The sequence below is a fragment of the Pimephales promelas genome, chromosome 2 (genome assembly GCF_988280905.1).
Source record: "Pimephales promelas chromosome 2, fPimPro1.hap1.1, whole genome shotgun sequence".
Classification (NCBI taxonomy): domain Eukaryota; kingdom Metazoa; phylum Chordata; class Actinopteri; order Cypriniformes; family Leuciscidae; genus Pimephales; species Pimephales promelas.
Genome location: NC_142770.1, coordinates 17,992,313 through 18,009,961, shown reverse-complemented (window position 1 = coordinate 18,009,961; position 17,649 = coordinate 17,992,313). Strand labels below are relative to the sequence as shown.

At 40.9% G+C, this 17,649-nt stretch overlaps 1 protein-coding gene across 4 annotated transcripts in view; it reads left to right on the top strand.

Annotated features, from left to right (window-relative positions):
• Nucleotides 1-316: 316 nt before the first annotated feature.
• mxi1 (max interactor 1, dimerization protein) overlaps nucleotides 317-17,649 on the top strand; it is a 25,693-nt gene continuing 8,360 nt past the window's right edge. For 2 of the 4 annotated variants that reach the window (XM_039694865.2, XM_039694864.2), the window contains exons 1-3: nucleotides 2,151-2,876; nucleotides 3,024-3,129; nucleotides 5,895-5,924. In XM_039694865.2, the coding sequence (XP_039550799.1) occupies nucleotides 2,810-2,876; nucleotides 3,024-3,129; nucleotides 5,895-5,924 (203 nt within the window). In that variant the 5' untranslated portion in view covers nucleotides 2,151-2,809. Of the gene's footprint in view, nucleotides 706-2,150; nucleotides 2,877-3,023; nucleotides 3,130-5,894; nucleotides 5,925-17,649 lie in introns of those variants that run through there. The other 2 variants (XM_039694863.2, XM_039694862.2) reach the window with 2 other exon arrangements.

The window sequence follows — 17,649 nt, the reverse complement described above, 5'->3', positions numbered from 1 at the left end:
GCTTTAATTACTGCAATCTCTTTCCAACTCTAAAATAAAATGGTTGCTTTTATGAAATGAGATGGCCTCAATGATGAAATGGCATATCTTTCAATTTTAACTATTCAACGTGTGTCGTCGTCTTATTTTGTGTGTCGTAGCCTACAAAAGCAACCTTTGGTTCCGTGTAGGAACATTGCATTTGCTTAAAAGTAAATTAACTGTTTACGTTTCTCTCAGTGTTCATTTTCATAATGTATGAAACTATTTCCACGTAGTTTCCACGGATCCGTGTCGATGACGTCATCGCGCGGGTGGTCGGGTCACTGTGGACGTGACAGGCGAGCACGCGGCGGGCGCTAGGACCCGGGAAGCCGAAGTGCTTTATCTCCTCATCCATTACATTCCCCTCATTTATTCTGTGGATCCAGAGAGCGCAGCACAGCACAATAACTCTCATACAGTTTCAATTCCAACCATATTCGCTGCACGGGAACAAAATGGTGAGAAGTGAGAGAGAGCAAAGAAGAGAGGAGGTGAAGGCCGAAGACTTATTTCTGGAGTCCGAAACATCTTTAGATCAGCAACATTTTGAGATGTCTACTTGTCCTTTCAATGACGTTTTCAACTCCACAGACTCTTCCATGATAAACACTTTCTTGAAAAATGTACAAGTTTTACTGGAGGCTGCCAGTTACATTGAGAGCGCCGAGAGAAAAGATGGAAGTAAGTGAAATAATAGTGCACTTATGAGTGATTTTTGACTGATTTGCGTATTGCAGGGAAACTGTTTCATTGTCAATAGACTCAGACAACAAAGGATTGAGTTCATCGAACAAGTAGACAAGGAACATGTGCATTGTACCCCGACACACGATGCACAGCCACGATGCTTTTAAAGGATCAAGTTTCCTAAATGTAAAAGGAGCTCTTTTCATATTTTAACATATTTTTATAATGCATATAATCCTCTAATGCAGACACTTCAATTGTTTGGGTTGATTTCAGAGCTGCTTTCATCTGCACAAAGTGATATAATGTCTGATTTCATATGATCATGCATTATTTCATGCGTCAGAGACACAAAAACAGGGGAATAATTCCCTCTGCAGCACTTAATGTCCCAAATCGCATGCTGACTGTCCCAAGCTGGCATGCACTGTCATATGGGGCAGTTCAGAGTCTGGCATTGTTCGGCAGTGAGACATGCCAGGCTGTTTGCCACCTCTCTCTCTCTCGTTCTCTCGAGGAACATAAACAAGTAGCTAAATAAATAAATAAACAACATTTGCTGGCACAATACTCGCACTGACGTCACATCTTAGGCTACTGTGTTACAGCGCTGCTCCATCACGCACTGCTGGTACATGTATTGAGACTATCAAATGCACATAGTACAAATTAAGGCATTTGTTAATATTACGTTGTTTTTGTTCGAGCATTTTGTGCGGATAGAAAATTGTAGGAAAAATATCTTCGCAGCCCACTTTTTATATTATTAGCATACATTTTGAATGTGTAAGACTAATCGTGTCTTTATATAAACTAAAATAGTATAATGAGAAGTTTAATAAGCCCTTTAGGAACAAAAGAAATTGATATGCTTTCACCAACTCGCTCCAATCGATTTACTTGGATTAACAGTCATTGTGATTTAAAGAGAACCCGAATCATATGGGGTAAATCTGGAATTGCATATGTAGACTGCATATATCTACTTCAAAATAGTTCTCAAAATTGCCTTCCTGTTTCCTAGGGGGGTGTGTTCCCATGACATGCACATGGCGCACTTTGCGCTGATCTGATTGGTCAGGGCTTGTTGCTTTGGCGAACGCGTAGCAGAGCCTCTAGCCACTCACAGAGCTGCGGGGCTATGATGTCATATGTTGCTGGGCCTGGCTTAAACGAGACTGGAAGTGAGGCCTTGTGGGAGTTGAAGTGCGATGTTTCCAAACTGGAAAGGAGCTTTAAAACGTCATTTTTTTTAAGCGTTATTATACCATGTAACACGCATAACGCAGATGAAATTGTCCCGCTTGTTGCATGGCTACTTACCGTGGAATTAATAATAATAAATAAGTTATACATGAAATGTTGATTTGAGTTATTGTGTTATTAGCATAGACTGCACTGCTATGTAGGGTTTCAGTCACAGCATATTCAGAAAAATAATGAATACAATAGTAAGTTCCATATTAATGAATATAAATGTATCGTGTTTGCTAGAAAATGCTATATATTCATTAGGAAGACTGTGTTATTTATTTGTGTATAAATGTGCCCAGCAGGAAATACTATTTATTGAACTTATATTAAGGACAGATTAACTATTTTAGGCAAGGGTATTCGTTTAATGTGTATTAGAAGGACTTTAAATCCGACTGTCGTGTGCGAGTTAAAGGGCCGGTTTGGTGAAGGACTCGATTTCCCATAATGCCCTGCGCTGATGTCTCTATCCTCTCAGCTGTTAAAACAGTAGGTAAACAAACTGAGGGAGGAGAAAAGAGCGCAAGCACCAGGGACTTCGCTGGCTGGGCTCTCGGGGACTCTTTTGTACCTGTTTCTATTAATTTTATACACTTTATACTCGACTGTTTTCCTAAAGCACTTTTACTACTTTAATATTTAGGCGTCGGATGTTTATTTGTGTTTTATTTCCGGTAAACCAGCTTGTTAACAGTGAAGGAAATAGCTCGAGTCGACGGTTCAGCAAATAGAAACAAGAATACAAAGTGAATATTCGAAGGATTTTTCAATGCTTGGTTTTGCTACGCGACAGCTGTCATCGTGATCACATCAGGAAAAAAACATCCCTAGATTTATTCAAACGATGACTGCTGTGCTGAATATACAGACGTTACTGGAAGCAGCCGAATATATAGAAAGGAGAGAAAGAGGTACATATTTGATGGGTTAACACGTTTATTGCATGACAACTGTCGTGTCATACGGATCAACGTGTGTTTTGAAGTGTGAGGGGTTGTTTAAAGGGACTTGACCCGATTGGGATGTGGTGTGACTCGTTTCTGTGGTGTCTTTTTCAGAGTGTGAACACGGATATGCCTCGACCTTTCCGTCTATTCAGCACTCCAGCAGCTACCAGAGACAAAGGAAATTCCGAAATAAAAAGTGCAACAATAACCACAACAGGTAAACACATGATGTCTCCACTTCCACCAGAAAGTAGAATACAATCTGCTGGAGAAAAGCCAGGGAGAGACGTGTGCATAACTCACACTGCTATGACATCTGTCAGGACAGTCATATCACTGCATGCATGATATATACGGCCTTGCTTGAATTATTGCTGCTGCATTTTCTGGAGCATTTCCTTTTTAACCGCGTCTCAATTTCTGCTTCGGTTTTGCTACGTTTAAAAGCAGTCTGCACTTTTAGATACATTATGGCTGATGTATTTTCCTATATACATATGTTATTAAGCATGCTGTATTATTATTATTATTGTTATTATTAATGTTTGTTGTATAGTTTTGGGGGAGGGGAGCTGTCATCAGCTGATTGTCAAACGGGACTCTTGCTGCAGCGCTGAGCTTAGGGACCGTGCGAAAACTCACGTCCTATTTTCGCCTTTGGCCGTCATGGGGTTTCGTTTTGTTTGAACCGAGAGTTTGTAGTTTTGTTTCAACCCGTAATTGCCTAATACCCGCTAAATATTCCTTTAAAAAACAAACAAACCCGTTTTTGAATGTATATATTTATTATAAGAAGAGTATTTTAATTTGATCCCAGACCCTTGAACACACGACGGCTCTTATTTACAGCAACTGTTGTTTTCAGGCTGCCAAGGTGAACAGCCTGAGGTGTCTTTATTAAATTATTCTTCCACTTTATTTTCCTTCTAAAACAACGTTTTGGAAAGTTTTCGCCTAACTTTTCTCATAAATGTCGATTTAATGAAAGAAACAAATCGAAAAAGTTGTAACATTCGCTTTAATCGTCAATTAACAGAAACGTTTGTGCACGCGATTAACGCAAAAACAAGTACGTTAACAACCACACAAAAACAGCAACTTGATAGTATATGTTTGATAGATATTTAAGATGCCCAAAATGAATCTAGGTAGTCAGCTTACTAGGATCTATCAAAAATGACTATAATGCATTTAAGTTATCTTTCCACGTCATTCTCCTACTAAAACATGTTTTGGAAAATTATAACCTGGTATTTTTTGCTAAATGTCGATTTAATGGGAAACAAATTAACATTTATACAGTAACAGGCGTGTTAAGCTGTTTATTAAAAGACCGTTTTGTTGAATCACGAAAATGGTGCTATGAAGCCAAATATCTGTTATCTTAGTATATATGTCTATGTTATCTTAGTTTTTGAGATTCCCAAAAATGTCATCTAGGTAGTCATCTGACTAGGTTTTGTGGTGGCCAAAAATGCCAGCTGGCTTGGCAGTTCTCTACAAAGCAGGCACAATTCATTTGAAAGGTGACATTATCTCGTTATTAAATGTTATTCTCCTTTTAAAACATGATCAACAGTCATTTTCCGCTAATAGTCGATTTAATGACAATAAAACAAGTTGAAAATACAGTAACAGTCAGCTGACTATGTTTTGTGGTGGCCAAAAATGCCCACTGGGTCGGTAGCTCGCTAGGTTTCGAGATGCTCACAATATCTTGTTTCTGTGGGCGTTTTAACATGTTTTTGTGATGACCAAAAATGCCATCTAGGTGAGCAGCACACAAGGTTTCGAGACACTGTGTGCGTGTTATTGTGTTTAAGGTTGTCTAAGTGCAGTCTGTTTCGTTTCACTTTTTGTCTATCTTGATGACTGATCTCAGGCCTGTGTTACTGTACACAAAGCACACAGTGATGAAGGGAATGTAAAGGAAACACTATCTGATCCTTTGGCATGCATGTATGTATGGAGGTGATTCGGTAGACTGACCCGAGGAGAGTTATCCAGGCCACTTCACTTTTGTCTGCCTTGGGCAACACACAATTATGTCACGAAGATCGTCACGCTTATACTGTGAATTACAATTACGAATACACTAGTACTGTAAGATAACAATTATCCGTTACGTTTATAGAGCGCAATGCGGTGCGTTATTCAAACACGTTCCTCATATTTACACAGTATATTTGACTATGTTTTTACAGACTTTTCTTATCACACAAAATCAAGAGCTGTGAAAACACAGCCATACTGTTAATAAGTCTTTTCCTCCCTCGCTCCATTCCTCCTCCCCACTGAGCACACAAGCATCCTCCCGTGTGAAGCGGCGATACCATAAGGTCAGCTGCAGGATGCCAGTTGGTATTATTAGTCGCCAATAAAAGAAAGTGGTCACATGACCCACGGAGAAGTAGGCCTTCGCCGCAGCTCCTGCAACGGCATTGCCATGCACCAGTTTGTCCGGCCATTTAGTGCTTTGGGAAAGCTTTCAGCGTGTTGCCACACAAAGAGCCTCTTAGGGGGACGGCTGATTCACTTTACATTATTAACATAACACTGACTCGTGCTCTCAGAGAGGGCGAGAGAGAGCGAGCGTCCACTGGCACTCACTCATTGTACGAGGAGGAGAGCTCTCTCACGTGCTCGCATACATAGGCTGGTCATTGTGCGCACTTTCTCTGCTCTGCACACTTAATTTCTCTGTCAAACAAAGAGTTGCAGTGACATGTGGGTCATCTAGAGGAGCCTTTATAATTCCCTCTGAAGCCACTGGATTGGTTGTGATGGGGGAGCTGGTGCAACCCTCCAATAAAGATTAATTAGTAAATCCATTGGAACCTTTAATGACGCATAGCCTTGTTCTTTACGAGCGGCCACGCTTTTTTTCCCTCTCACGATGATAAAAACCTTTAGTGCACGTAATCATGGACACACAAACTAGTGGAAGTTTGCTCATTCATTGTTTCTTGTTTTGTTTTATAGGTCCACACACAATGAGCTGGAGAAAAATCGGTAAGTACGATTTTTTTATTATTATTTTTTTTAATTTTAAGGCTAATTGACATTGCAGCGACAGAAGTCAACAGATACGCTCATTAGGTTTTGTGAAATCAGTGCGTTGACCCTGTTGTCATTGCACTGCACTTGTTTACACTGATTGAACATGTTCAGTCTGCGTTTGTTGGGTTGTGGAAAGTATGAGAAGTGACTCAATGTAATCTGGTGATTGTTGCCGTGTGTCGGCGTCTGACGTGGCAATGATTGAGAATATCACAAGCCAGACTTAAACTTGCTTTAGCCTCATGGGCACCACGACTCAAACTTGTGCAATAATTGACCACAATAGGTCAAAATTGTTATAAAAAAAGGTGAGAATCTGCAAGGAGCTTCGATACAGTATCATGTCAACATTTGAGCTCCGATATGAGAAAATTTGCTTTAGATCAGAGGTCTAGCTCAGCTCCTGGAGGGTTAGCATAGTCCTACAGAGTTTAGCTCCAACCCTGCGCAGACACACAAACCCGTAGCTTTCAAATAAGCCTGAAGGACTTAATTAGCTGGATCAGGTGCATTTAATGAGGGTTGAAGCTAAACTCTGCAGTGCTGTCGATGTCCAGGAACTGGGTTTGACATCCCTGCTTTAGATCCTTAGGGTACATCTACACGATGTACTAGAAACGGAAACGTTTTTTCCTTTGCTTTTTTTCACATACAGACGACAACGTTGTTAAAATGATCCCTGTTTACAAGGATCTGCGAAACGACTAAAAACGCTGTGCTATGCATGCCAAGCCAGTAGTTGGCGACGTCCCTTTGCAAAGAAACATTTCACGTCTATAGCCTAAACACGTAATACACATGACGTATTACCAAGGGGGTAATCCATCGATCGGAAGTTGAAGCCGGCCGAGTGCGGCCATCTTGTAGCAGAACTTCACATGCGTTAGCATTCCCATTGACTCCCATTCATTTTGGCGTCACTTTGACGGCGAATAACTTTACATCTGAGGCGTTTGAAGACTCCATTTGTCCTGTATTTATTTGACAATGTATAAAATGCTCCATTACCTTGTAGCTTATGTTATGGCCCCGTAGAAGCAGTTTTTTTGTAAAGTAGGCTAACGATTGCATCATAACCAAGCGACTCTGTCGCACAGTAGAGCGATTACCGTATGGACAGGAGGAGAAGCTCGCGCGCAATCGGGGAAAGATGGAGGCAAAATGACAAAATAAATGATCAGAATACCTAGCAAAAGTGCCTCCTGCTCCTCGCTAATGGACAGCTCCTACTCACACTCTCCGCCTCTGCATGTTTCGGAAGGGAATGATTCAGATTTCTCATGCCACAGCCACTAGAAGACACACGGGTTGCACTCGTCACATTATACTGTCTATGCGTATTACGCACAAATTTGCTTTTTTGTCGTATATCGTTTTCAAAAACGTGTACTTTGAAAACCGTTTTTTTAAAAAGCTTGTTTTCGGGCCCCCAAAATGCTGTTGTCATTTAAAGCTGCATTGCGCAACATTTCATGTTAAAAATTCCTGTTTTCTATCCCATACATGCTTAAACAATTGCCTGATGGGCTGAATGAGCCCTTCTCTGATCGCTGTGATTGCCTCTATTCCTGTACAGTAAAATAAATAAGAGAGATTCGGGACGGAATTTGAGACTGGGCGTGACGTCATGTGCGTTCACACTCACCTATGTCTTGCAGGTTTGTGTATTCGCCGCCATTCTCCGTATCAACGAAGACAACTCGAGCGACAAAACTTAATTCAACTTTCGACAAAAGTAGAAGATTGGCTTGTGGTTCATTCCAAACACCTCTGGTTGCAGTTTCGATTGTCGCCAGAGGGGGCATAGTTCTGCAAAAACACTGAATTGTGCAATGCACCTTTAAATGAACTGCCAAAATGCATAAGTTTTCAGTTTTTGTCAAAGAGTAGTTGGCTATATTGTGATTGAAAACAATGTATCGTGATCTTTTATTTGCAGTCTAAATTAGGCGTTTGTGGTTTGAGTGCTTTGCATAACTGAGGAGCACAGGGTTGTAAGTGTCAGTAAAATCAATGTGAGGAAACTGCGTACATTCCAGCTTTGTCATACCAGGAAAAGACTGCAACACTGTAAAAATGCTGAAAAATGAGTCGTGTTATAAAATAGTGGTCTTTCCCAAAAATATTAATGGGAAAGTGTAATTCAAAATTGTGATTCTGGTGATTCCACTAAATTGTAATATACCTGCATTTTCTGCAATGCTCCTTTGAAATATGTACTGTCAAAAGTGCTATACAAATAAATGTGAATTGTATTCTTGATTGTAAGGAAATTGACACAGTGATAGTCACTTCAAGTATGAAAGCTACTCTTAAAATTCATAAAATATTGAATAATAACATTACATGAGGCTAACAGGAAGCTGAAGAATAGTCCTACAGTTGTCCCCGCAGCAACAGGTAGGCTAACTAAAAGTGAAAGTAAGTGGTGACCCAATTCTTCTAATCTAAGGGCATTCCCTCTTCTCATGGCTCGCTCGCACGCCCCTCAGCCCTAAGCAACGACTGCAGCCACAGTTTCAGATTACTAGCCGGAGTGCAGGCAGACGACAGAAACCAGACACAGAAACATGATGTTCTTTCTTTCACAATGCCAGTTGCATAAAAGGAAGAAAATGCACAAAAGGAAGCTAGTTATTACAGAAGGTGTACTTTATTAAGAGAATTCAAGTGTTATTTCTTTGAAATGACTCATACCTATGGGTGGAGCTTTCATTGAAATCACTACCCATGTGTGGCATGAGCATTTACAGGCAACTGTATGTTTTAGTCTCACGAGTTCTTATCTGATAAGCGTTAGACGGCGGCAGTGCGTGGCCTGCTGTTTAGGCACTGCACGCGAGTACTGAGGCTCCACTTCAAAGACTCAAAATAACTCTTGTCTAGACGAGCAGCGGCAACAGCAACTCCTTTGTGACCCTCTATCTGAAAACCTGGAGATCTATGAACTTGCCTTAAGCACAGCATACTCCTGGAGTGTCACGTTTATTTGATGCCAGCCATTTTGGTTGGGACAAGGGTGAGACAGAAAACTTGTTGGGCAAACTAATCAAAGACTCTATTTTTTAGTTTTAGTTCAAATAGTTTTGAATACACCATACTTATGTGCGCTTGAAAATAGCCTCATCTCCTCCCAGACCAGCTGTGTTTCTCAGATAATGTCTACACATGAGCAGGGTTGTCACTGCGCCGACACGGGGTTGTATGGGTTTGAGGCAGATAAAGATGCCAGGGCTTGTCGGACAGCCTTTAGTGTCAGCACAAAGAAGTATTACACAACACATCATGACGATGTCAGCAGCCACACCCAGCACTAAACCATGTTTCCCCTGACTCCACATTACAATTCTGTCTATGACAGTTCTCAAAGACTGGACACCCATCATTTTAAAACATTCCTAATATCCCTTCTAGCTTATGACCACATGCTTAGTCATTCGGAAGCACAAGGGGGGCAGTTTCCTGCTTGCCAAAGCTTTACCGCAGTCCCGTCGTGTTGGGCATCACATAGACTACACTTTCTGTTTGATGAGGATGTAAGACAGCTCGCATTGTTTTTGTATGTCAGAAAGGAAGTGGAAGCACATGAAAGCCTTGTAACCGTAACCGCATTCCGACTTCTCGCAACCCGCGACACATATACAGATAACACATGCGTTCATGTAAGCATGCCGCCTTTTGATCTTATGATGCCTTTGAACGAGCGTGGTGAGCCTCAACTTCCTTAACTTGGGTTAGGTTGCAGAGTTCGGATGTCAGAATGTATGATGTGCTGTCGAATTGAACTGAAATCACTGATTTAATGTCCTAATGGGTGTTCTGTGGTTGTTAATTATTGGGTACACGCAAGTGAGGGTGTTTGGCTGTGTGTTAAGCATGTTGTCGTGGTTGTGTGGGCCGTGGTGTGTTTGACAGTCTGAATGCAAAGGCTCAGGAATAAAGCTGCCAAGCTGGCTTACTGAAAATAGACCAACAGTCCTAAGAAAAGATCTTTTCAGTACGTAGAGGAGCCCGGGCTGATTGGCTACAACTCTCGTCCACCCACAATGAGAACTATGAGGAATAAAGTGCGTGTAGAAGACCAAGGTGTACTCCTCAAGAACATGCCGTCGACGACCTTACGAGTTTTTCTTTCTTTTTCGGAGTCAGAACATTCCGCTTCCCCTTGGGAATTCCGGAAAACCTTTGGAGGGGAAGCCAGAACTGGCTGTTCTCGCTGACCTGATGCCTTGTAAGCTTTTCTTGGCCAGCAAAGCAGCTTAGGAAGTGTGATCTTTGGTCAAGTAAGCAATGCATACTCACACACGTGCCAGGACATGTTCGCAACGCACACATAGACACACACACACTCATGCAATGGAAGGTTGACAAAGCTCTGGGTGTTTTGGGTGAGTCAGGAAGGACACACACCTTGTGGCAGTCTTCAAGTTCTGTCGTAAGGGTATAGCAGAGGACATTTGATATTCGGAGGGCACTAATGCTCTGCCTTGCCCCACATTTACTGTGTTCTGTAAAAGAACACAGTGTTTCATTGCATAAACACGCAAATACAGCATGCATGGCTACTAGTGGGTAATGTTGCAGAAACAACACAAACAGACCCACATCCTTGATGGCACCGTGAACTTTGTTATAAAACAACACCTAACATTTTTAGACTCCTCCTTACTAATACAACCAAATTCTTGAATCACAGGCTGAAATCTAGGAACATTCCTGAGTGGCATAATCGGTTGGATCAGCAACACCCTTAAAACCTGATAATGAAGTTTGTATGATTAGTTTCGACGATGCATCAAAGTATGACCGTTTGCAGGACTCTAGGTTGAAACCTAACACTCAAGATGGGGGCAGGGAGCAATTGTAATTGCTTAACGACTGGTGAATGAAAACCCATTATTGGGCAAACTACTTATTGAAATATTGGGGGTACGTGTCCTCCTCCAAACCATATGGTGGTTTGTGCCCTCAGGCCTGCCACACATTGTCATATATTGAGTTCTGCTTTGGCCTATGGAGTCACCATGGCAAGCTGGACAAAGCCACACTATCCAATTGGTTGGAGTCCTTGAAGGTCATCCAATCATAACCAGCCACATTGATCTGCACCCTTTCTTTGTGTGTCATGGTCTTTGATCTGATTACGGAAGAGTCCAATGGCTGTTTGCCCTTCCACCACCGCTGTGTTTATTTTTTGTGTTTGGATTAGGCATCCTTCCGGGGAAGTAAAGTGGATTGAGTGGATTTTCTGAGAGCGAGAGCGAGAGAGTGGTGTCATTCAAACATCTGGTGACATTTGTTTTCTGATTTCGTCTCGTTTGTTTTTGGGATCACCTGACATTTTATTAGATTACCCATAGTGTGCACTACGTTCTGGCCTATTGAAATACGCGTAATAGAGAGCCGTAGAATAGAGAATCTGTGTTTGTTTGTTTTTTCGTGCACATGGCCATCTGCAGGAGCTTTAGGGATGGGGGCAGCGATCACATGACTACACGCATAAACTCTGTGGGCATGTGAGTGGGGTCTGCTGGTCTGGGCTGCGTGAAGCAGATTACAGCTTAGCACGTGTGAACTAATCCAAGTGTTACTGATGGGCAAGAGTAGGCCCTGCTCCTCCACAGCTGTTACTGTCTGAGTTTGTATGTGCTTCTTTATTTCCCTCTGCCAGCAGTCCATTAATGTACATGTTTAATCAGGGGTGCAACAGGGGTATATCCTCGGCCCAATTGTCATTCTGTCTCCTCCTACTATAGGGTCCCAACATTCAACTAGTTGCCCAGCAACCAACTAGACGATTGGAAGTGACAACTTTATTCACACATTTTGTTAATAAAATAAGTTGTCTTTAAATTAATCTTCTTAACTTTGTAACTTTTACTAAGTAACTTTGCTGGAACCTTGAACCTTTTGAGCATCCCACCACGAGTATTGCATAAACTTAAAAATAGTCCAACTTGTAAAAAAAGCCCTCTTGCATTCAATTCTATTACGTTGTGCTCTGTTGATGTTGACAACTAGCCAGTCAACTAGCTTTTTAGGCACTAGTTAATTTTGAAAATATGTACTTTTGCACACCCACCCCTTTCGTGGGTCGTTCTACAGTAAGCTGTCATTGGTTCATGCCTCAAAGGCTGCTTTGTTTGCGAGCATGTTTACATAGAGTGCTGTCACAGTGTCTGTCTGTATACTGTATATCCACCACCATCTCTCTCTCTTTATTCATCTCTTTTCATTCTCTCCATCCTGACTACCCCCACCTTCTAACCATCTCTCACTCCCTCCCTTGCTTTCTACCCACATTTGTAGGTTGCTTTTATTCCCAACATGAGTGTATATATTGCTTTTAGGTTGGTATCTCTTTAATGTCATGCTTTTCGTCCAGTTTTCGGGCAGATTACACGCAAACGGAAGACTAGCAGCAATAATGGCCTCCCATCTGTGTGTGTTTGCGTGGTGGGGGAGGATACCGCGCTCGTTTAATCTGAGTGCTCGGGACTGTTACTGATATGATGGGGATACGTCTTCACGCTCACTAGTTGTGACATCATAATAAAAGCATGAGGCCAGAGCTTTAAATAAAACAAGCTGGTAACCCGGATGAGGCCGTCAGTCCCACTGTATTGATCAGATCCGAACTAGGGCTTGAGAACCCAGAGCCTGTTCTCGCTCTATAATCTGTGCACTGGTGTGCAATAACCCAGCCATGTGACCTAACGCTCCAAAGGCATCATGTGAGCCATTAGATAAAAAAACATACTATCAAAGGGGAATCTGTAGGAAAAACCTTGCCTTTTGGAGAGTGCATGCATGGCTGTGTGGAACCTCTTGCATTTCTTATGATACAATAGTTGGCAAGTAGCCATGCTGAATGAAAGGGGAAAATATGCATGTCGTTTTCTGTTCTTGATGCAGATTAATTTGTGGATGTCAGAATCGTGTCCGCCTTTTGACCTTGACTTTAGTTATTAACATGTCAAGCCCATGATATTATGCAAACACCATGCATTATTTACCGTTGGACCAAGCAGAATCTAGGACAAGCATGCATTTCTTTTCACCCCCTAATGAATTCCCCCAACACAGCCTTACTATTGCCCATATTCACATATGTGTCTAACATTCATGTAATTTTACACTGTGCTGTAGTTCAAAATTAAATTTGCTGAATAAATTAAGATGTTACAATTGTTTGTATTATTAAATACAACCAGCATTTCACGATCGTGACAACCGTGACTATGAGCCTGTGTGTTTATTTGTGAGTCATTTAAAGGGCATGTGAAGATGTTTTGGATAATAAAATTCTTGCTCCGGGTGTAAGAGAGAACAAGTCTGAACATGCTCAAGCCTAGGGGCACGTTTGATGTGAGTTATTATTAAACTTGCGAGTTGTAGTGAGTTCTGTATATGACTAATGCAGAGGAGTTTAAAATTCAGCATAGTTACCAGAGCCAGAGCTTGAACAGACTCGGCTTGCAGCTTTGAAGCACAGATTCTGCACACCCACGATTATCAAGGGTCATTCGTTTGTGGTTTTAAAACCAAATGAAGGCAGCGTTTGAAGGAATACTAGTTATCTCGTTTTAGTCAAATTAAAATGGTTCACTGTAAAAAAAAAAAGTAGCCTACAACTTTAATTACATGCATTAAACAATACATTTAAATCTTTTATAACTTGTAATTACATTTCTTAACTTTTTCCGATGAGTTAAAGCAATGCAAAAACGTGTGTTGTCATAACTTATTGATCATGTCATTTTTTGTGTGTTCTTTGTGGAGAATGCGATTGCAGAATTCATGGCGACAATGACTTGCAAAGGGCTGTTTTTTATTTGTGTCTGTTCATGTATTGCTACAAATCAGCTACTTCCATGTTCCGTGATTGTTCACTCTTAAAAATAAAGGTTCCAAAAGAGTTTTCTTAGCAATGCCATAGAATGTTTGGTTCCCTAATGAACTTTTTAGTGATTCTTCTTTGTGTGAAGAACATTTTGACCGTTTTCCTCTATATTAAAAAACAAAACTGTGGAATGGAAAGTTTCCATTGGTTTTAAAGGTTCTGTACATAAATAACCTTTATTTTGAGTTTTAGTATGCCACCGCTAACTGTACGTTCACACCGCCGCCGACTTGAGCTTCCAAAGCGGCCGGAAGTCATTCATTTTCAATGGAAGTTGGCTTCTCTCAGCTGCAAGGAGCGTCAAATTGCTCGGCGTCGCGTTTTGGGCGTTTTGAGCGTCATTCAGAAAGTTGAAAGAAGCTCAACTTTATGGTAATGAGCTGTGATGCGGTTCAGCGGCAAGCAGCGGCAAACGTCCTTCACGCTGGCTTATTCCGGAGAAATATACAATGTAAACTTTCGTTCTTACCAAAACATTAGTTTCGAGTAAATGGAAGAGAAGCTAATAATCACCGTTGATGGGTTTCCTACAGGTTTCGTATCATTTATGACATGACGTTGTTTGGTTATGGACCGCATGAACGCAACTTTTATTTGAAATATTTACGAACGCTCGTTTTAAAGCGGGAATGCAATTAATTTGCTCATGGTGACACTGATTTGACCGCAAATAATAATAATAATAGCTAACTATTTTTTTCCCGACCAAATGTGACCAAAACGGTTATAAAAATGCTGTCATTTTTTGAAATGTTTATTACATTTCATGTTGTGTCACTTCTATTCTCCCTGCTACGTCAGAGCGTTCAAAGCGTCAACAAGCTTCCCCGTACTTTTTGACAAGCGTCCTCGACAGGGCGGCCAGAGCTTCTTTGACGCTCAAGTCGGCGGCGGTGTGAACGTACAGTAAGGCAGCTGCCTATGTAGAAGGCAAACTGCTAATTGATAATGTGATTAACTTAAAGGACAAGTTCGGTATTTTACAATTAAAGCCCTGTTTTAAGATTGTCCCTGATGAAATAGAATAGTTAAGATTGTTTTTTAGACAAATGCTCCTGTCACGAGAATTTTTGGATTCTGTGTTAGCACCCCCCCCCCCCCCCACCACCACCTTTACAATGGTAGCATAGGTGCACTCGAACAATCATTCATAAAAACGCATAAAACTTTAGTTTACAAAGACGTGAAACTCACCGAGTGGTCTGGGGTGTTCACTGATATGCTCACACAAAAATCGCTGCAAAAGATGCTTTCCAACAGGTTTTATCGTAGTTTTTGTCCGACTTCATTTTCTTCCTGTTTTCGGTCGAAGTCCACAGTAGTAAATTGTCGAGTTCACGTGCGCGATCATTGGTAACTAGATAACTAAGGATTACAGGACTACTGGGGACTTCAACCAAAAACAGGAAGAAAATGGACTTGGACAAAAACTACGATAAAACCTGTTGGAAAGCATATTTTGCAGCGATTTTTCTGTGAGCATATCAGTGAACACCCCAGACCACTCGGTGAGTTTCACGTCTTTGTAAACTAAAGTTTTATGCGTTTTAATGAATGATTGTTCGAGTGCACCTATGCTTTCATTATAAAGGTGGGGGGGTGCTAACACAGAATCCAAAAATTCTCGCGACAGCAGCATCTGTCTAAAAAACAATCTTAACCATTCTATTTCATCAGGGACGATCTTAAAACAGGGCTTTAATTGTAAAATACCGAACTTTAATATGTTACATAACTTTGCTGTGCATGCATTGCTGTAATTCACACCACAAATTATTCATAGCAACTGAAACACACCTAAGTTTAAATAGACCTTTTTACATACGTCATGCATGTTTTTGCTTCGTTTCAGTTTTGTTTTCTTATGTTGTGCAATGGGTCTTTCCACGTATCACAGAAACTAAAGTGTTTTGCGTGTGGCGTTATAATTAGGTCTTTAAAAAAAAGTTGTTTCGCCTTCGAGACGACGGGCTTAGTGATAGTTGTTTGGCACGGTCTCTGTCTGGCGACTGAATTGAAGTCATTTATCATGCCACACACACACCAAAGCAAACACGCACACGTATATACAACCTTCCCAGCAAGCACTGCTTGTGTGTGTGACGTGACGCCCGTCATGTCTGGAGACAGATGATATGGGGGATAGCGTGAGAAGACTTTTAGAGATATTTGGGTTACATGTGGTTGCCATGCCAATAGGGTTGTAGGGCAAAATCGATGTAGACCGACTAGAGGCCTGGTGCAGTAATTTGTGCGAGCTACAAGTCAGCTTAAAATACCTTTCTGTCACCTATAGCTATTAATGCACCAGGTTGATCAATCAATGTCCACACACTGAAGGCAGACAGAGGAACGTCTGCAATGAGTGTGTGTGAGAGAGAGACTGCTGTCCAGATAACAGTGCCCTCTCTGTGGTGCTCAGACACGGCGATAAGGCTTGTGATAAATCTACCACCATTGTCACAGGCTAGACAGACTGTATATGTGAAAGAAAGAGAGCAGCCTTCTTCATTGCCGATAAGGAGGAATCCAAACGGAATTAGAGTTGAAAAGCCTCAATAACACAATTAGAGACACACTTTCAGATAGCGATCACCCACGCCCGTGTGCGCTCGTAAAATGTAGACAGAGCGTCTGCTTGTGTTTTTCTTTCATGACTGTATGCATCATTGCATTCATTGGTAGTTTATTATTTCAATTAATTTTATTTTTCATGTTCATTTTGATTGACTTTTACCAATTTTGTTGGTTTTTTTTTTTTTTCGTTTTTAGTTAAAATTGGAAATGAGAAATGGTTACTTATGAGAAAAGTATACGTTTTTTATATTCACTTCAATCATGAAACTCTCAAAATAGTTTTGGCATAGCAAGTTAATGAACACGGCAGTTTTTATGTGTTTGGTCTTGACGAACTAGATCTTGCATGATTAGGGAAGGTGGATGCTGCAGAACTAGTGTTATTTTCTTGTCAAATGTCGAGAGCGCACTATTGTAGCGCGAGAGTAAATTAATTTAATAAATCTCTGCTCACTCGCGCTCTCAGATATACGCTGCTCTTGTAAGAATAGGTCTATTTTCTCTGGGCTCGCTCAGAGAATCCTGCACTTAAAACGTGTTCCGTACAATCGCGAATCTCTCCTCTTACCCAGCTAACAATATTCGGTTATAAGAACGTTTCATAACGTTCCCATTAAGTTATAAAAACGTTATTTTTTAATGTTTTAGGAACATTCAATACGTCCAGTTTTTTTAGACATTGTATTAAAGCTACGCTGTGTGATTTTTACCCCCATCTAGTGGTGAAAAGGTATATGACCATCCAGTGAATATTAGTTTCTGTTCCTCTCAATTCCGATTTCGTTTTAACTCCTACGGTGGCCAATGTAGTCTAAAATTAACATGGCTTTCAGTTTCATCTCGTCCATGAGTGTTAACTCAAACGTAAACGCGAAAGGCGAAGCTTGAATTAACGGGTATGTCCCTGTTTGGCTAATGTACTTTCAAGATGGAGGGGCAACATGACGACCGGCATTAGAACCCCCTTACCCGTATGTATTTTCAATGGCATATTATACACTCACAAGAATACTTTATTATGAACGAAGTAAATATACATTAATGAGCAGTGAGTACATATATTTTTGAAAGTACTAAGTGTTTTTAGCTTCGAATAAACTAGAAGAGTTGCACAGTGTAGCTTTAACGTTCTTGCTTGTATATAAATGTTATTATAAAGTTAAGAAATAAAAATTTTACTTTATACTGGGTGCTACT